The 17025-nt window shown below is 43.9% G+C and overlaps 1 protein-coding gene across 5 annotated transcripts in view; it reads right to left on the bottom strand.

Moving 5' to 3' along the window:
• The window catches only part of ZNF385D (zinc finger protein 385D), an 896556-nt gene that overhangs the window by 284929 nt on the left and 594602 nt on the right, over positions 1-17025 (bottom strand). The window contains exon 1 of one of the 5 annotated variants that reach the window (XM_045436284.1): positions 15207-15615. The exons of 2 other annotated variants lie outside the window; for them this stretch is intronic. In XM_045436284.1, coding sequence (XP_045292240.1) covers positions 15207-15228 — 22 coding nt within the window. In that variant the 5' untranslated portion in view covers positions 15229-15615. Of the gene's footprint in view, positions 1-13315; positions 13347-14370; positions 14759-15206; positions 15616-17025 lie in introns of those variants that run through there. 2 more of the 5 variants (XM_045436283.1, XM_045503774.1) reach the window with 2 other exon arrangements.

The following is a 17025-nucleotide window of genomic DNA, read 5'->3' on the forward strand; positions in this document are numbered from 1 at the left end:
GAAACTAATATCCATAAGGAATTAGCACAATGGAAGTGAAATGGAGAAACAGACTGGAGAAGGGGAAGCAAGGACAAAACAGGAGAAAGCCATTTCATTTTGTTTCAGTCTGAGAACCCACATTTGAGAAGTCTGCAAGGCGGTGTTCACATAAATAGTTTACCACTTAGAAAGGAGTTATTCTACTCTTTAATTTTAGAAATATATGTAGAAATCAATCAGTAAAAACTTTCCATGGGGCACTTTGGCAACACCCATGAGAATTTAATATGCCTTGCCCCATAAATTCTACTTTTGAGAATTTACCCTATATATATGTGTGTTCATGCACACAAAAAATTATGTATGCACAATGACATTCATTGCTTTTATCAGTAAAAGAGTGGAAAGAAGTTATTTCTCTTTTAAAAGAGCCAGTAAAATAAATCACAATATGTTCCTGCATTAGAATACTATGCAGCTATAAAATAAAGGGAATGAGAAACATCAAACATACTAAAGAAAGCAGCACGCAAAACAAGGTTCATGGTATGTTTCCATTCCATATAAAAATAAGAGGGTGGGTATACACATATACCCGTCCATAGAATTTACTTTTTTTCAGTTTTATTGAGATGTAACTGACATATAACATTATATAAGTTTAAGGCGTACAACATAATGACCTAATATATGTACTTATTGAGAAATGACCTCAATAAATTTAGTTAACATCCATCACCTCACATAGTTTCAATTTCTTTTCTTATGATGAGAACTTTTAAGATCTCCTCCCTTAGCAACCCTCAAATATACAATATAGTATTAACTATAGTCACCATACTTTACATTACATCCCCGGGACTTAATTATCTTATAACTGAAAGTTTTTACCTCCTGACCACCTTCAATATTTCCCCCATCCCCTCTCCCCACCTTCCATTGAATTTAGCCTCTCAAATGTAAGAAAGTGCACAAGAATGAAGGAAGATTAAGTTTTCACTATTTACCCTTTTATAATATTCTATTTAAAAAATTGTGCATGGGGGTGCCTGGGTGGCTCAGTCGGTTGGGCGTCCGACTTCAGCTCAGGTCACGATCTCGCGGTCCATGAGTTTGAGCCCCGCATTGGGCTCTGGGCTGATGGCTCAGAGCCTGGAGTCTGCTTCCGATTCTGTGTCTCCCTCTCTCTGTGCCCCTCCCCCGTTCATGCTCTGTCTCTGTCTCAAAAATAAATAAATGTTAAAAAAAAATTAAAAAATTGTGCATGTATTACTTTTTCAAAAAAAATAACAAGTATTCTCTTATGGGTATAAAAAGATTTCACTGTCTCTTTCAGTTTCCTGGTGCTCCATGGACCTAAAATAAGTTCAGATATTAACTGATTCAAAAACAAAAAAGATCACCCCATGTATGGCACATTGCATGATGTACCCAGGAAGAAGTCCGTGAGAAAGGAAATAGACTGTTCCATTTGCAAGAGTGTGGTCCCTCTATCAGGCACAAACACACAGGGAAAGGGCATAGCCTTTCTCCCAGCACATAGAAGCCAGTTGTCATTGTGATGGCATTATTTATAAGCCTTGATTTTGCAGCACGAGTAGGACCGGTGTTACATGTTCTACGAACAAGATTTCCTATGTCCTGCCCTTAGGCAGACTTTCTGGAAGGGACCGGGGATTTTTCCTTGATCTTGGCCCCAGCCCCACCACCAGATGGCTGCTTGACATGCAAACCAAGAGGAGTTTTGCTAGTTGGCTGGTTTGCTTGTTAGGTTTTTTGTTTTGTTTTGGTTTGGTTTTTTGCCTGCTTCAGAAACCTGCTGCTCGGTCTGAATAGTGAGACTATGCTCCTGGGCTTTGGTTTTCAGAGGCTGAGATTTACTCAAGGTCACACAGCACAGGATGGTGGGGCCAGTGCTGGGGAGCCAGACATGTTAGGTATGCCTCAGCTCAGCCACTTACTCTGCTCTCATTACCTGACCTCTCTGTAGCTCCGTTTCCTCATCTGTAAAATAGGCATTGTGATCATCTTCCATCACAGGGATGCTATGAGGATGAGTTAAGGGGGTATACTTAGAGCAGTGATGGCAGGCACTAAGCATTTAAAAAACCTGGACTATTTTTAGTAGTTACCAGCGCTGCCTTGTGAGGTAGGGTGACTGGTCTTTATCCAATCTACTGACTTGGAAGCTTTGGAAGCTGAGGTCCCAGACAATTCATCCAAATTTGCACCACTGAATCAAGACCTGGGTTTTATTTTATTTTTTTTTTTTCAACGTTTATTTATTTTTGGGACAGAGAGAGACAGAGCATGAACGGGGGAGGGGCAGAGAGAGAGGGAGACACAGAATCGGAAACAGGCTCCAGGCTCTGAGCCATCAGCCCAGAGCCTGACGCGGGGCTCGAACTCACGGACCGTGAGATCGTGACCTGGCTGAAGTCGGTCGCTTAACCGACTGCGCCACCCAGGCGCCCCTGGGTTTTAATTTTTAGTCTGGGCATTGGTCCTGGCCAGATACGTGCATTTACTAATCACTTGGCCTCCACTTTCCTGTCTATGAAATGGGCACTTTGATTCCCTAGGTTTAATGCCCTTTTAGAATGGCATGAGGGTCTGACTACAAGTAAGCAGAGATGAGACCAGAGACAAAATCTGCCAATTTTTCCACTAAAATGGATACACGTGGAAGTGTAGGGCCCTTTCTGCAACTGCACGTCACGCTGGAGGAAAGCAAGAATAGCTTCTGCTCTGCTGTTCGTTTGTCTTCTTGTCTAAAATGCTAGTCGGCTGCAGTTCAGGCCTGGTAACCCCTACCGTGCAATAATTTGCTGCTTGTAGCAGTCCCACTTACGAGTCACAATAGGAAAACAAAAGTGCACCTTGCCTCACACATAATAGTCACATATTTGGCACACTAAGTGTTCTGATAAGCTGATGGCATTTGACAGGAGGTGAGTGAAATGGCTTTTCCTAGGTAAGGACTGGCAAAGCCAGCCTCGTGCACTCAACACCAGCCCACTGCACACGAGGAAGCGGCCCCTCCCGTCTCTACGAGAAATTGACCGGCACAAAAGAGGGATGCCCCCAGCCTGGCACTGCACTCAATAAACACTTAACGAATCCAGTGTCTGTGTGCCAGGCTCTGTGCTAGGAAGCGTGCGAGTTAGAGGTCTTTATTTTTCCCTCTCCGTGGGCCATTTTAGTAGAAGGCGTGGTGTGGGTGCTGCCTTATCTGTTGGTGTGTGTTTTTTGAAGGATATCGATTGTTAACACAATGACAGGTCAGGAGATGGAAGGTACAGTCATTAGCGGCAGCTGCCCTCATAAGTTGTTACAGGGCTCAGGGAAACACTAATGGATGAACAAGGTCGACAGGAACACCAGGGGCCAGTTCAGAATGTCCCAAGGTGGACGGGCCTTAGCCAGGCCTTTCTTTCCCTAAACAGCAAATAAAAAGCATTGGTGCTGATATTCACGGTACGCAAACCATATCCTGAACGGAGAATGCTTCACCCCCGCTTGCCCATCAGACCTCAGGGCAGGACGTGATTTACAAGCTGCCCTCTCTGCACACAGATGGTACAATAGAGATGATCCGTGAGCACTCACGCTTGACCTTTGGGGTATTTCTTCTTTTCAGTAATGAAGGGGAGTGCTGAGTCAGGTCTCTGAATTCCAGGTAATAGGCACAGCCAGCATTTAGTGAGAATGAACATTGTGACGGCATGTCAAGTGCCTTACACGCAGCATCTAATTTCTACAATTATTCTGGGGAGTATTATTTATCGTTTCTACTTCACAGAGAGGTAAACTGAGGCTCAAAGAGACAAGTGTGTCGAGTGCTTTATATGCACCACCTAGTTTAATACCTACAATTATTCTAGGCAGTATCAATTATTATTTCCGCTTCACAGAGAGGGAAACTGTGGCTCAAGAGATCAAGTTACTTGCCCAAGTTCTCCCTGGGGAACTTGGTCTTGCGTGTTGATCTACTGAAACTAGGGTGATCAATTCATCACAGTCTGCATGAGACTTTCTCAGTGTCAGCACTCAAAGCCCACATCTTGGGAACCCCCTCAGCGGCAGGCAAAGTAGGATGGTTGGTCACCTGACTTGGAACTCACACCATGGGCCATACAGTATCCTGTAGGAAAAAAATAAGGAGGTATAGTGGCACCTGGGGGTTTGGTCCGTAGAGCATCCAACTTCAGCTCCGGTCATGATCTCGTGGTTTGTGAGTTTGAGCCCCACATCGGGCTCGTTGCTGCCAACCCGAAGCCCACTTGGATCCTCTGTCCCCCTCTTTCTACCCCCCCCCCCCGCATGCACTCTATCAAAAATAAATGAATATTTAAAAAAAATAGGGAGATTGAGGTGAGACACTTAGACCTGAGTCCCCCTATCTACAGAAAGCTGTAGCTCAGATATATGATCTCTAAAGCCATACTACTTAGAGTGTGGTTGGTGGACCAGCAGCACTGACAGCTTGTTAGAAAGGCGGAATCACAGGCCACAACCACACCTACTGAATCAAGAGCTGCATTTTACTCTGATCCTCAGGTGATGTGCATGAACGTTCAATTTTGAGAAGCAGAGTTCTAAAATTCTTTCCAGAACCATACCGACTGTGATTCTGAATCGACTCCTCTTGCACTGAACCTGTTTTGGGTGCCATTGCCATAAAGAACCCCAGGTAGAAAGGAGGGAGCCCATTTCTAGGGACTTCCACCCTGGAAGCCCAAGATGGCTGCAATCAGGCCCGGACTTGAGGCCACGGGATTATCTCCCTAAGGGGAGTGAGTCAGCGTGTGGAGGGAGAAAGAACACAGGCTTCGGAGTCAGGTGGACTTGGGATGAATTCCTGACCTGGCTGCCAGGGTGAGTTGGGGCAAGCTGGGAACTCCTAGCATACAGGACTTGCTCTGCACAGTGGTTAAAATTACACATCTCAGTGATTTTCAATTCTGGCTGTCCTTCAGAATCAACCTGGGCATGTTAAAAGAAAATGCAGATGCCCAGGCTCCATCCCCATAGAAGTAGATTTACGGATTGTGGTAGGGCCTTGACAATAGCATCTATTCAGAATTTCCCCAGGGGATTCCATTGTGCAGCCAGGATTTAATGTTCATTTATTTTTGAGAGAGAGAGACAGAGTGACAGAGCTTGAACAGGGGAAGGGCCGAGAGAGAGAGAGGAAGACACAGAATCCAAAGCAGGCTCCAGGCTCTGAGCTGTCAGCACAGAGCCTGACATGGGGCTCCAACTCATGAACCATGAGATCATGACCTGAGCCGAAGTCGGACGCTTGACCAACTGAGCCACCCAGGCGCCCCTGTGCAGCCAGGACTTAGATCCACTGATCATCTCTTAAGGAGGGTGGTGAGGTGCAATGAATTAAGTCACGCCAGCGCCTGGCACAAAGCAGGCACTCAGGCTGTTAAGCCCCCTTCTCTGTCAGTACTGCCCCATCACCTGTCAGCACCAGGACTGCTCTCCATTAACAGGAGTTGGGAAACACTCTCAGGAAACCAAGAGGTCTGTCAATTCAATGCCTTGGGCTTCTCACTATAACTTTCTTACTTATTAAGCATTTTAAAGTGAGGAAAACCCAAGACACCATGGAGATGGAGAAGGAGAAGGAGGAGGAGAAGGAGAAGGAGGAGGAGGAGGAGGAGGAGGAGGAGGAGGAGGAGGAGAAGGAGAAGGAGGAGGAGGAGCAGCAGAAGAAGTTTACCAGAAGGTTAGTGTATAGGATCTTGAACTTTTTTTAAAAAAGAAAAAAAATACATATATATTTTAAACAAGCTGCCTTCTAAAACACCTTCTAACTGATAACCTTAGGACACGCGCCTAAGAATCGCCATAGCCATCTAAGGTATGTCTCACCATCACTCAGGGCAGTTAAGTGAAACACCTGGTGGTAACCACCTGCCTTCTGTGTCGGGCATCGTGCCCTGCAAGGACAATGCTCCCCAGCAGTCACTGTGGTGATGCCTCTAAACAAGGGCACCGTAAGTTATGAACTGTCGCAGGCTTTACAAGAAGGCTTTGAGAGAAATGCTAATAATGCCATACGGGAAGGGCAGAATGTTTTGCCTTAGGTTTTTTTGTTTTGTTTTGTTTTGTTTTTAATAGCAGGGCCAGTCAGCCAAAGAAATCAGTCTTTAAAAGTCCAGCAACACATAGAAGAACAGGTAAAAATCGATATCAAATCCCTCTTCCCTTCCCAAGCAACTATTAATAAACTCCCTCAGCTTTCAACGTGTCTATTCCCGTTAGAGTCTTGGACAGGAAAGAATATGGGGGTAGAGAATCTTTACGGAGGGTTTCCTGCCCAGCTCGCTTTCGCTCCCCTGCCTTTGCTCCTGCAATTTCCCTTTGTTATAGAATAATAACAAAGAACCGATTATATGTGGCCTCACAGGTACATCTGACCCCACCATGCAAGGGGCTATGTGAGGATGTATCCAAATGTTCCCTTTCTCAGTGCACTCAGAGATCTCTGCTGGAATGCTAAACTGCATAGCTGAACATGTATTTCCGAGCTGCTATTTTTCCAAGCTCCACTCTTTCTAATCCACTTGGTTTTTCACATCCTCATCACAAGGCCCATTCACATGGTGCTTTGCATATTGTGAAGCTTGCATTCAACAACTCATTGAACCTTGCTGTCAGACAGTCTCTATAACCCACTGTATAAATGAAAAAGTTGACGCAGAGACAGATTGACTAATTTGTCCACCGTCACAGAGCCAGAAAGTGACAAAGTAGGTGCAGAAACCTGGAGGATTGGTGGGGACTGCTGCAAGCTCTTCTGCTCTATTCCTTTCCCTCTTACTTCTATGTCCCCTAACCAAACCCCTGGCTGAAAATTGAGATGTTCTTCCAGAGACACTGTCACATTTAAACTGCCACTCCTATCAGGTGTAAGATCTCTTTCCAGGTCCTTGGCCAGTTTACCCTGAGGTCTATTTCCTGAACTTTCCCGGGACTGCCCAGGAGCTGACACCTGCAGGGTGCAATGCCCACGCTGCCTGGCTTCTGGTTCGATTCCACCAATGAGGGGCAAAGGCAGCGTACTGGAGGGTGGGCAAAAGGGAGAAGCCAGGGTACTTCTCTGTCTCTCTCCATGCCTAAGGTCGAGTCCTTCCACCTCCAACGTCTTAGGTCTGCCACGACTCCAGCTCCCACCAGGAGACCCCGAGCCCTGGCCTTCAGGACCACGTCTCTTGCCCTTCTATCTTACAACTACCAGTTTCTTGCTGTTGCTAATCTCTGGGTTGCCTCACCAGCCCCCATGTGGCTTCCTAGCAATTCTATCATCCACAGAACAAACCACCTGCATTAAAGTCCTTCTTTGTGAATTAGTTAGCATGGTTCCTGTCTTCTGATTTGACCCCAAGAGATATAAACCCTTTTTTTCAATTTTATACATTTGTATATTGGGTTGGATACAGAGGGGAAAAAAGTAGGGAAGAATCACATTTTACTGGCGGCTTACCATGTGCTTCCTGGGGCTTGGCACTTTTATATGCCTTGTATATTTTAGTCCTCAAAATAGAACTGTGGGAAACACATTATCATTATTCTTCTTTTACAAAAACCTGGATATCAAAAATGTGAGGTGACTTGCCCAAGAATACAGAGGCAGTAAGGGGAGCAGCTAAATTCTCACAGGCTGTTTGTTTCTCTTTATCAGTCACAGCAAAAAGACCAGGCTGGGGTTCCATCTTGAACACCCAAACACTGGAGATGGTGTCACTGTAAACATCAAAGAGTCTGGAGCACAAATGACTTGGAATTTTTTTTTTTGTAAGCATTGAGTTAAATAGTGACACAGCAGGAATATACAGCTGTACAATTAATACAAGCCTTAGTATCTGATGCTGCCTTGGAAAAAACAGAGGCAGTGGAGAAAGCCGGGTCCTGCCTGAGGCCGATTAGTATTCTAATCTAATATGCTACTTGTGTTTATTAGTAATTATTTGACACAAGAAACAAGGCAGAATAAAAAAAAAAGTATGAATTATGTCAGGCCTCTGTTATTACTTTTGATTTTTCAAAGTCAACACACAAATATATCTTATTTCCCAATCTTTTGTATTCATTTCTTTAGCCTATCAGCTGGAATATTTTTTCCTAGCATTATTATTACAAGTAATCCTCCATGCATAAGAAATATTCCCCTCTACTCCTCTGTAAAGAGTAAAGAGCACCGAAGTAAGACTCTGAAGGACCAAATTGGAGTCTTGGCCTTAACGTTTACTAGCTGTGTGACCTTGAGAATGTTCTTTCAGTCACTGGAGGCTCAAATTCCTCATCTCAAAATAGAAATAATTATATTTTATCTACCTCCTGCAATGGGTCATTTTAAGGATTGAAAAAAAAAAGCATAGTATTGATGCATTTTGAGAAATACAAATCGCGATGTAAGTGTAAGGGATGATGTTTATCAAAGTACGTTTACAGGCATGTGGCACTTTTATCCTCAGGGCAATCTGCCACAAGCACTTTCTCTCACCAGCAAAACACATGAATATGAAAAAGGTAAGTGTGAAGCACATTTTTGCAAAAGCCTTGCAAATAGTGGTCCAAATGATCTCCATTTTCTTCAGCTTTCACAAATGATCTTCAAAACTGGTGGCCTTTTGGACGTTTGGGTTACTTGCACATAGCGGGCAGTCCTGCCTATCTAGCCCGTGGCAAGAGGACGTCAACATCTGGGGCAAACTCCCTGAAGCCAAGTAAAGCTGAGAACCGAAGTTGTGATCAAGCGAATGGAAAACAAAATGCAATTCTACCATTTCCTATGATGGTTTTAGGTATTCTTCAGACATTTTTGTACACTGGTCTTAATATTCTATAGATATGTTACTCTTTACACTGCAGAGTTCTATGAAGAAAGAAGTGAGAAAAGATTGTAGAACTCCTTACACTTATTTTCAGATCGGATTTCTAAGGACTAGTCCTTACTTTTAAAGATTAAAAAAAAAAAAAAAAAGACAAGAAAAAGGCAGCTAAAATGTTTCAGGAGCCAAGAAGAGTGTTTGTCAACACACATGGATCAGTTTTCATAGGGAACATCAGCCTTAAAGGATCTGCTGAGGAAGTGGAATTCGCTCCTCCCTAATTCTCCAACCTACTCAGTCATGCACGATCAACACCTATGTGCCTGGCACTGAGCTAAACAGGCTGCTGAGGATATGCATCGAACGTGATTCATCCTGTAAAAGAACTTGGAGCCAACCAAACCCACTCCCGCCCCACAGCCCTCCCCTCCCACCAGGTACAGTGGTGCTTTGGGGCGGGCAGCATCTGCTCAGAGCTCCAGGCCTGACCCCTGGGTCTCCCTCCTGACCTTGCCCAGGTTACTCTTCTCTGTTCTCCTTTCTTACAGAAATGGGATACTGCCGGGCTAGAAAAAAGAGAAAACTGAAAGGCGGACAAGGAGAAGGGGTTCGGGGCTCAGCGCATCCCCTCCAGGGCTCCGATGGAGGTTCGTGTGCATTTCAGGTTTCGGAGTCCAGAGGGTTTCACGGAAATACCCTAGATTTTAAAAGCTGTGTGAACCTGAAGCTCACATGCCATGAAGCCCGACTTCCAGCTGTCTCATAACGATTTTAACGCTGTGACAGAGCAAAGCGTCTTCCTATTTTCAACCCTAGCAATTTGGTTCAAGCATGATCTCAACCACTTTAAGCTTTGATATTTCTAGCCACCTCTCATGCTGTATTTTCTCTTAATGCCACCAATCATGTGTGAAATTCTGTTGCAAAACTAATCTTTGTGGGAAATGATATGTAATGGCTTTTTTTAAAGAGAGTCAGAGAGAAAGAGAGGGCAGCTGCTATGACCTTTGTTGTTTTTTGACATGTTTTTCATAGTGTAATACAAATGGAAACGTCTCTTTCTCAAGGTCAAAGTAGAGACAGGTTTCTGCTTATACAAGCATCACTCTCTGTTAAGCAGAAAAAGGCTTAAAAATTATCCTCATGACTTGATTTTTAAAACCTCTAATGTATATAATGGTTGTTAAACTTGAAGCCAGCTCTGCTAAAAAAAAGAGTTTAATATCCATCTTGTTAAACCAATACTTAATGTTTTACCTTTTAAATGATGTGAAAAGATTTGGGAAAACATACAAGATGTGAATGCGGAAAGAAATTTGGATGTTTACTGTAAAAAGGCACCTTTTGATGCTCCAGTGTGAAATACACCCATACACACACACACACACACACACACACACACACGCCAATGCATCTTGTCTTATCAGGGGAGGTTTTAGTCAAAAACAGCTGTGACCAAATCTTCTGAAATGGAAGTCAGAAACCACTAATTTAAATTTTTCATTTGTTTTTTGGAACAATTATGCCACCCACAAAATGGTAACTTTGCAAGCCGTCATTATCTCATGAATTTTGGAACTTATCCCTTAAATAAACCCATCTCATTTCCATATAATTATAGCAACTAATAAAGTCCTTAAAATTTTTTTTTTTTTTTGCTTAAAATTTAAGCGTGTAATAAGGATTCCATGTTACTGGCATATTGATCAAATTTGGAATCTGTTTCCTTAAAATAAGGGCTTCGTATGAATTTAAAAGAGACCCTGTCTTGAGGAAGAAATCTAAATGGGTTTCCAAGTTCTGTTCGGTTTGTGGTTCCTGCACATGATCCCTTCTGACAGTATTCACCTGTCATGTTCTCCATCCCCGTTATGTAGTAATTTACTGCATGTCATTTAGATTCATTTGCAATAAAACATAATGGCAATGACTTCACGCTTTAAAAAGGGGAGTCTACAGTAACAAGTGCCTTCCTGAGTTATTCTCTCCTCCTGTCAGCCTCAGGAAGATAGAAACACCTCCAGAGTGTTTAGAAAGACTCTAGTGGACCTAATTCCCCATAAGAGATCACTCAGTACAAACTAATTAGGACGAGTTAAATGTTTCTACTGAAAACATGAAAAAAAGAGGAATGTTTTTCTCTGCTGCCTGCTGTTTTCTGCTCATTTCCTTCCCCATAACCTTGCTGCTTAACTGTTTTCCTAACATACTGCTTTAGAGGTGAAACTTGATGGTCCAGCCACAACCAAAAGTGTAAATGCTGACGTGAGAATGTTCTCAACATCCCAGGGGAAAAACAAAAGTCCTTCTTATGACAATATACAAATGTGTCTATTCTAGGCCGGGGAAATAGGCTTCTAGTCTAGAATTTTCCTACTAGTTTTTTTTTTTTTTTTTTTTTTTTTTTTTACCCCTAGCTGTTGTATTACAAGCTTCCTCAATCAAGTATTTCTTGTAATGATCAGCATACCACTAAGTAATTTTTCCAATTTTTCTCAGGCATTTTTTTTTTTAACATTTTTTTATTTATTTTTGGGACAGAGAGAGACAGAGCATGAACGGGGGAGGGGCAGAGAGAGAGGGAGACACAGAATCGGAAACAGGCTCCAGGCTCTGAGCCATCAGCCCAGAGCCTGACGCGGGGCTCGAACTCACGGACCGCGAGATCGTGACCTGGCTGAAGTCGGACGCTTAACCGACTGCGCCACCCAGGCGCCCCATCTCAGGCATTTTAAGGAAGACAGCTGATCCACAACGAACGCCAGGCTGAACTTGAACAGCCCTTTCACACTTTGTGGATTGTGTTCGCCCTTTTCCCCAGGTTTCCTCAATACACCGTTGAGGGGGCTCTAATATTTGTCTCTCAGTTCTGCTCATTTGTTTCAGGTGTATTATTTCCTTTTTCCAGAGCATTCTCATGGAGCCAGCCCCAGCCTCTCATTGGCTGTAAGCTCCCCCAGAGTCTCCATCTGGTTGACTCAGGCCTAAAAACATCTTTCGTTTCAGCCACATAGAATTTCCTGAGTGCATTCAGCCTCCCATTTTCTCCCCTGATGGCAAAGGGTTCAGACATAGCACCTCTCTGGCCAACCATGGACAATTTGTGAGGTTGACATGACCACTGGCAACGACTCACCACTCCAGCAGTGGAGAAATGTGGTGGGCCAGATGGAAAGGGGAGATGATTCAGACATACGGTGCTTAGAGCTGGAGAGAGTACATGGTTACAACCTTCTGCCAGGCTCTGACAAATAGCCAGGATGCACTCAAGCAAGGAACATGCCCTTCATACCAGCACACTCCTCTTAACCAAACTGTAACCCAGCAGCTCAGGTCTGTTGTACTGACAACCACCCACAGCCTCTCTTCCTTAATCTGAGGAGAAGCCTCCCAGCTGCTTTGCTTTTATTTCTGGATAAATTATTAATGGCTATTCATCCTTGGCACATGTAATTTTTAACTATGTAAAATATTTATGGGGGTGGGGAGGGAATTTCAGAACTATTTATTATTTTCCCCGGCTTTTACTGTAATCCCAATCGGGTTGCTGACTGGGATTTTCCTTGCTTCTTTCTCCTATGTGAGCCTTATTTTTAACTCCAAGTAATGAATGCAAGATCGATAGCATAAGTGACAAAAGTATCCACGGTGACTGAACAGCAAACTCTTAAATCACTGCACAGTAAGTGCAAAGGAACAATTATTGAAAACGCTGCACTAAAATTTCAATAGGAGATAAGAGTGAGGCTTAAGTCATTAAAAGGGTCCATTAGTCTTGCAAGTCTGAGACGGCACACTCAAAACATGAGCTATTCTTGAGAACTGGAACTATTACATATCCCACCAACTTGCACACACAGAACAGACGCCAAATGAGCAAGGGGAGGCTGCAACTGTCCAGTACTTAAGGCGAAAGAAAGCAGGTAGGCAGTGATTCTTCAGTTATATTTGAAGGGGGGTGTCGCGCAACACTGACAAATTAGATTATTTATAACGGAAATAAATACCCTGCTTGCATATCAGTTTCCCTGGTGTTACAGCATCACCATGCTCTTCATCACTCCCTGCCAGAGATGCAAATACAAGTCTTCTGACGCCTCCACTCCATTCCCACAAATCCCCAGAAAAGCCCACGAAGGCAGCCCCACTTTTTCTTTGCCTATGTCCTCCCTGACTCAGTTCAAAATTGAAGAAGCAACCAAACTACAAAGTGAAAGTATTGTTTTGAAAAACTATCCGAAATAGCTAAAATGTTGGAAATATATAGATACACACAAACGCACAAATACACACGCACACACACATACACACAAATATACACAGTCTGAGGCATTTGCAAACATCAGCATGTTACTGAATCTTGAAAATGCCTGGATTGTTCTGCTCAATTCCTCTTGCCCTACCTCTTTTACCAGGCATTTTATTAGGGACAGGTGGGCTCTCGGAGTTCTGAACTGCCTGTGAGAGGGGCTGCATAGCCTAACCTGAAATCAACGGCATTCCTGAATCCACACGGTTTCCTCCAGGAATAGAAAAACGTATCTCATGCCGGAATCCTGGTAAGACGGAACCACATTCATGACACAGAAGGCAACTTTAGCTGTGCCTTCCAAAGAGTATAGTTTCATCCGAAGTAGGACATCACATTTCAATTTGTACCATTAAAAACTTGCATTACACGGTGAAACTAATTGCCCTGTGAATCACCCAGCTTTACGAGACAGCTGGACTAGCCTACAGTTAACATGAGCTAGCCCAGTGAACATTTCTCCAGCAGCTACATGATAATCTCGTACAGCATGGATGGCCACTGACCAGTACTTTTAGACTATGCAACTCCTCTGGCTAACGTCCATGCTCGCCATCATCACATAAAGAATTGTTGCAAGAGGCTAAACACTTAAAATTATAACCTACTTCCTATCCCTCAGTAGCATTAGATGCTGAAATTTTATTTTGTCCAAAGGACAGATTACGTCTCCAAGATTTTCCATTTATCAAAAATATATTCATGATACACACTTGCTGTTTTATCAATTGCCAATAAACAAGCTTGACCACCTCCAACAGCACCCCTGGAAAGAGGTGTTGTTTAACTCTGGATTCGTCTTAAATTTGGCTCTGAAATGAGGATTGTTTCTTCCAAATCAATTTTAGTTATTTTTAAGACTTCTTTCCCAATATGACACAAATTACAGGGAAATCAAAACGGCTGTCAAGACAACTAAAGGCATTCAGCTTTTACAACTCGTGTTCCTCCCGTACTTTCACAAATGTTTCAAAGTCTGAAGAAAACAAAACAAAGCAAATAGTACACACAGAAATAAATGCCCAAGAAACTAACACTCCCCCAACACAAGTTTATTTAAACACCTCCTTAATCTGAAAAAAGACTCTAGGTCTCAGATTTAAAGCCAACCAAGAAATCACCCAGAGCATTTGCATCTTGGAATCCTTCCCTGGCCCCTCTCCAGCTGTTCTCACAAACCTTTTAATATCAGATAGATGCCCTCAGATGATGACGCGGGATGGAACTTACAGAAGGAAAGCATAACTTCGGGGAGGAGGAAAGGATATTCAGTCCCAATCCTTGGCGGCTTCTTATTCAGTGAAGGGGTTGTGCCTTCTCTCCCAGCAGTAAGTTGCAGCCTTACAGTGCGAACACACAGCTCCAAGCCCGCTTACAGTGCTCCCCTGGTAGCCCAGATCTAAGCCTCAACATGTTTTCTGGAAATGCAGGGCAGCTGGGCTGAAAATCTTAAGGGAGGGTTCCACCGTGGCACAGAAACTGCAGAAATATTTAACAGCTTCGAGACCTCTAAAGGTTTGAAATACTATGCGTTTTGTGCGATTGCTGTTCTAGCCAAAAGGAAAATGGGATGGTATAGAGGAGCGTCCTCAGCTGCTCAACCCCTGCACACCAAAGAATGTTTTTCCTTGTTGGCTCAGAATTCGGGAAAAACCAAAATGCTTAATGAAACGCTGGTATTGACTAAGATTTCACAGCATCCATAGTACAGGAACTTAGTTTTACATTCCATTGAGTTAGCTCATGACTTCCCACGCCGCACCATTTCTCCTTCACCTAGCTAAAAAGCCAACTTCATGCAGACGATATCAAGCCAAAGTTTATCCACCCCCACCCTGTTTCTTTTCTTTTCCAACTTAAACTCACACACGACTAATAAACAGCCCCAATTGTAGCACAAAGGAAGCTTTGAAGGCTGCACCAGCTTGGTCCTCCACTTGCCAACCGGAGGTAGATTTAACGTAATATATTCTCGCGGCTTAAAGATTTTTTTTTTTTTAAAGGCTCGTCTGCCCTGGTGAAGAGCCGGCCACCCCCAGAATTACATCATCAGAGGTAACACTCACCAAAATACATTATGTTTCTCATTAATCAGACAGCTGGAACCCCACCGCGGCGTCTTCAGCATCAGCTCGTCCCCAAGGCTGACACGCAGAGCAGAGCCGTTTCATGCTACATTCGGTGGAAACGTCCCCGGCGTGGAGAGCAGCGAGCGCCCAGCGTGCCTCTTCCGCGGGATGAGCGCCTTGCAGGCTGCCTCTCCCGGGCTACGATCCCCGGCGGCTGGAGCGTGCGCTCCGGCTGCCTGCTGCACTGCCCATCCTTACTGTAATCCGACTCCTCCTTGCGATGTCCTTGCCGCGCCTGTGACATCAGGACTGAGAGTACTACAAACAGACCCCCCCACCCCACCGCACCCCACCCCCGGTTAGCAGCGGCTCCATGAGGTGCTCCGATCGCCTGCCTGGACCAACCATGGCTCTCGGGAAGCTTTGACGAGCCCAGAGACCTGGGAGGGGGCGGAGTGAGGGGCGCGGGAGGCTCTCTTAAAGAGAGCAGGGTCTCCGGATCCACGAGGGAGCACACGGGGGAAATTCACCACGGCGCGGGAGGGGAAGAGGTTAAGGCGAGTTCTGCCATTAACGTGTAATTAGACAACACACTTTTATCCCGCCCCTCCCACGAATGCCATCATTCTCGCCAAAATTTAGCCTGCCACCCTAAGTTAAAAAAGCAGCGGGGGAAAGGAATGGTGTCCTGTGTCTGCGTTCTCTTTGCTGTGGGCTTGAGGGTTTGTTGCTTGTGATGTTTCTGCCTAAGAGAAAACAACAACAAAAACAAAAACATTCAAGGGTCCATTGCTAGGGTAATGGAGGTTTTCCCTTAGAAATGACCAGATCAAAGAAACCTAGTAGTTGGGGAAGAGTTATTTTTATTTCTTGAGTATATTCTGAGCGAGGTTGATAGAGAAATGTAAAGAAAAATAACGTGATAAAAGTCACCCCTCAGTTTCACAAGATCACATTTGCTGCTTCCCATAGTAGGTAGTAGAAAGGATACTGAAGCTGAAATGATCTTTGACCCCCAAAGAGGAGAGGCAATTTAGCCTGAAAGACAACCAAGATTGTGTCATCATTCAAGTCTGGTCACCAGCATAATATAGACACACCCACACACAAGCGCACACAAACTCGCGTTAGATTTGAGAGGAGCCGTCAAGAAAGGCAAAGCTTAGCAAAGCCTCTGGCTCCTCCAATGGTCTAATGAATTGCAGTCCTTATCTTACATAGAAAAGGATGTTAGGAAGAAATCCCTGAAAGCGGTGCTGATTAATACTTAAATACTCAGCATGGAAAATAAACCCATAAAATACGTTCAGTTTCCTAAGGACTCATCACTTTGGCATCCAATTTACCTACAGAACTATCGAAACTTAAAATTTTCTACAAAAATCTATAAAATTAAGAGCTGGAGATAACAAAAGAACTACAGCTTACAGAAGGACGCAATTGATCTATTTTCAATACAGGTTTTCATAAGCCATGGTAGCAAATATTTCTACGGTGTGATATTAAAATAATCCGTGGTCTTTCTTTGCACAATCCTGTCTCTGGGTTTAATGCATATTGGAACTGGTGGGCTGGAGCTCATAATGGCAGTTTGCTGTGCCATCTCGCAAAGAAGCTAAACCCCCTGTTTCCTCTCTGTGAAAAAAGCACTATGACCCATATCCCCTCTTGCGATGGATTATAAAGAATTTTGTAAATGCGAACGGTAATCATCTCTAAATCAGAAACATTACCACGAGTCTTAGGATAAATCCAGTGATTCTTTTTTTTTTAGAAACACTCTTCATTGAAAGCAGTTTGGAGCAAGAAAATGCAA

The sequence above is a fragment of the Leopardus geoffroyi genome, chromosome C2, assembly GCF_018350155.1.
Source record: "Leopardus geoffroyi isolate Oge1 chromosome C2, O.geoffroyi_Oge1_pat1.0, whole genome shotgun sequence".
NCBI classification, from domain to species: domain Eukaryota; kingdom Metazoa; phylum Chordata; class Mammalia; order Carnivora; family Felidae; genus Leopardus; species Leopardus geoffroyi.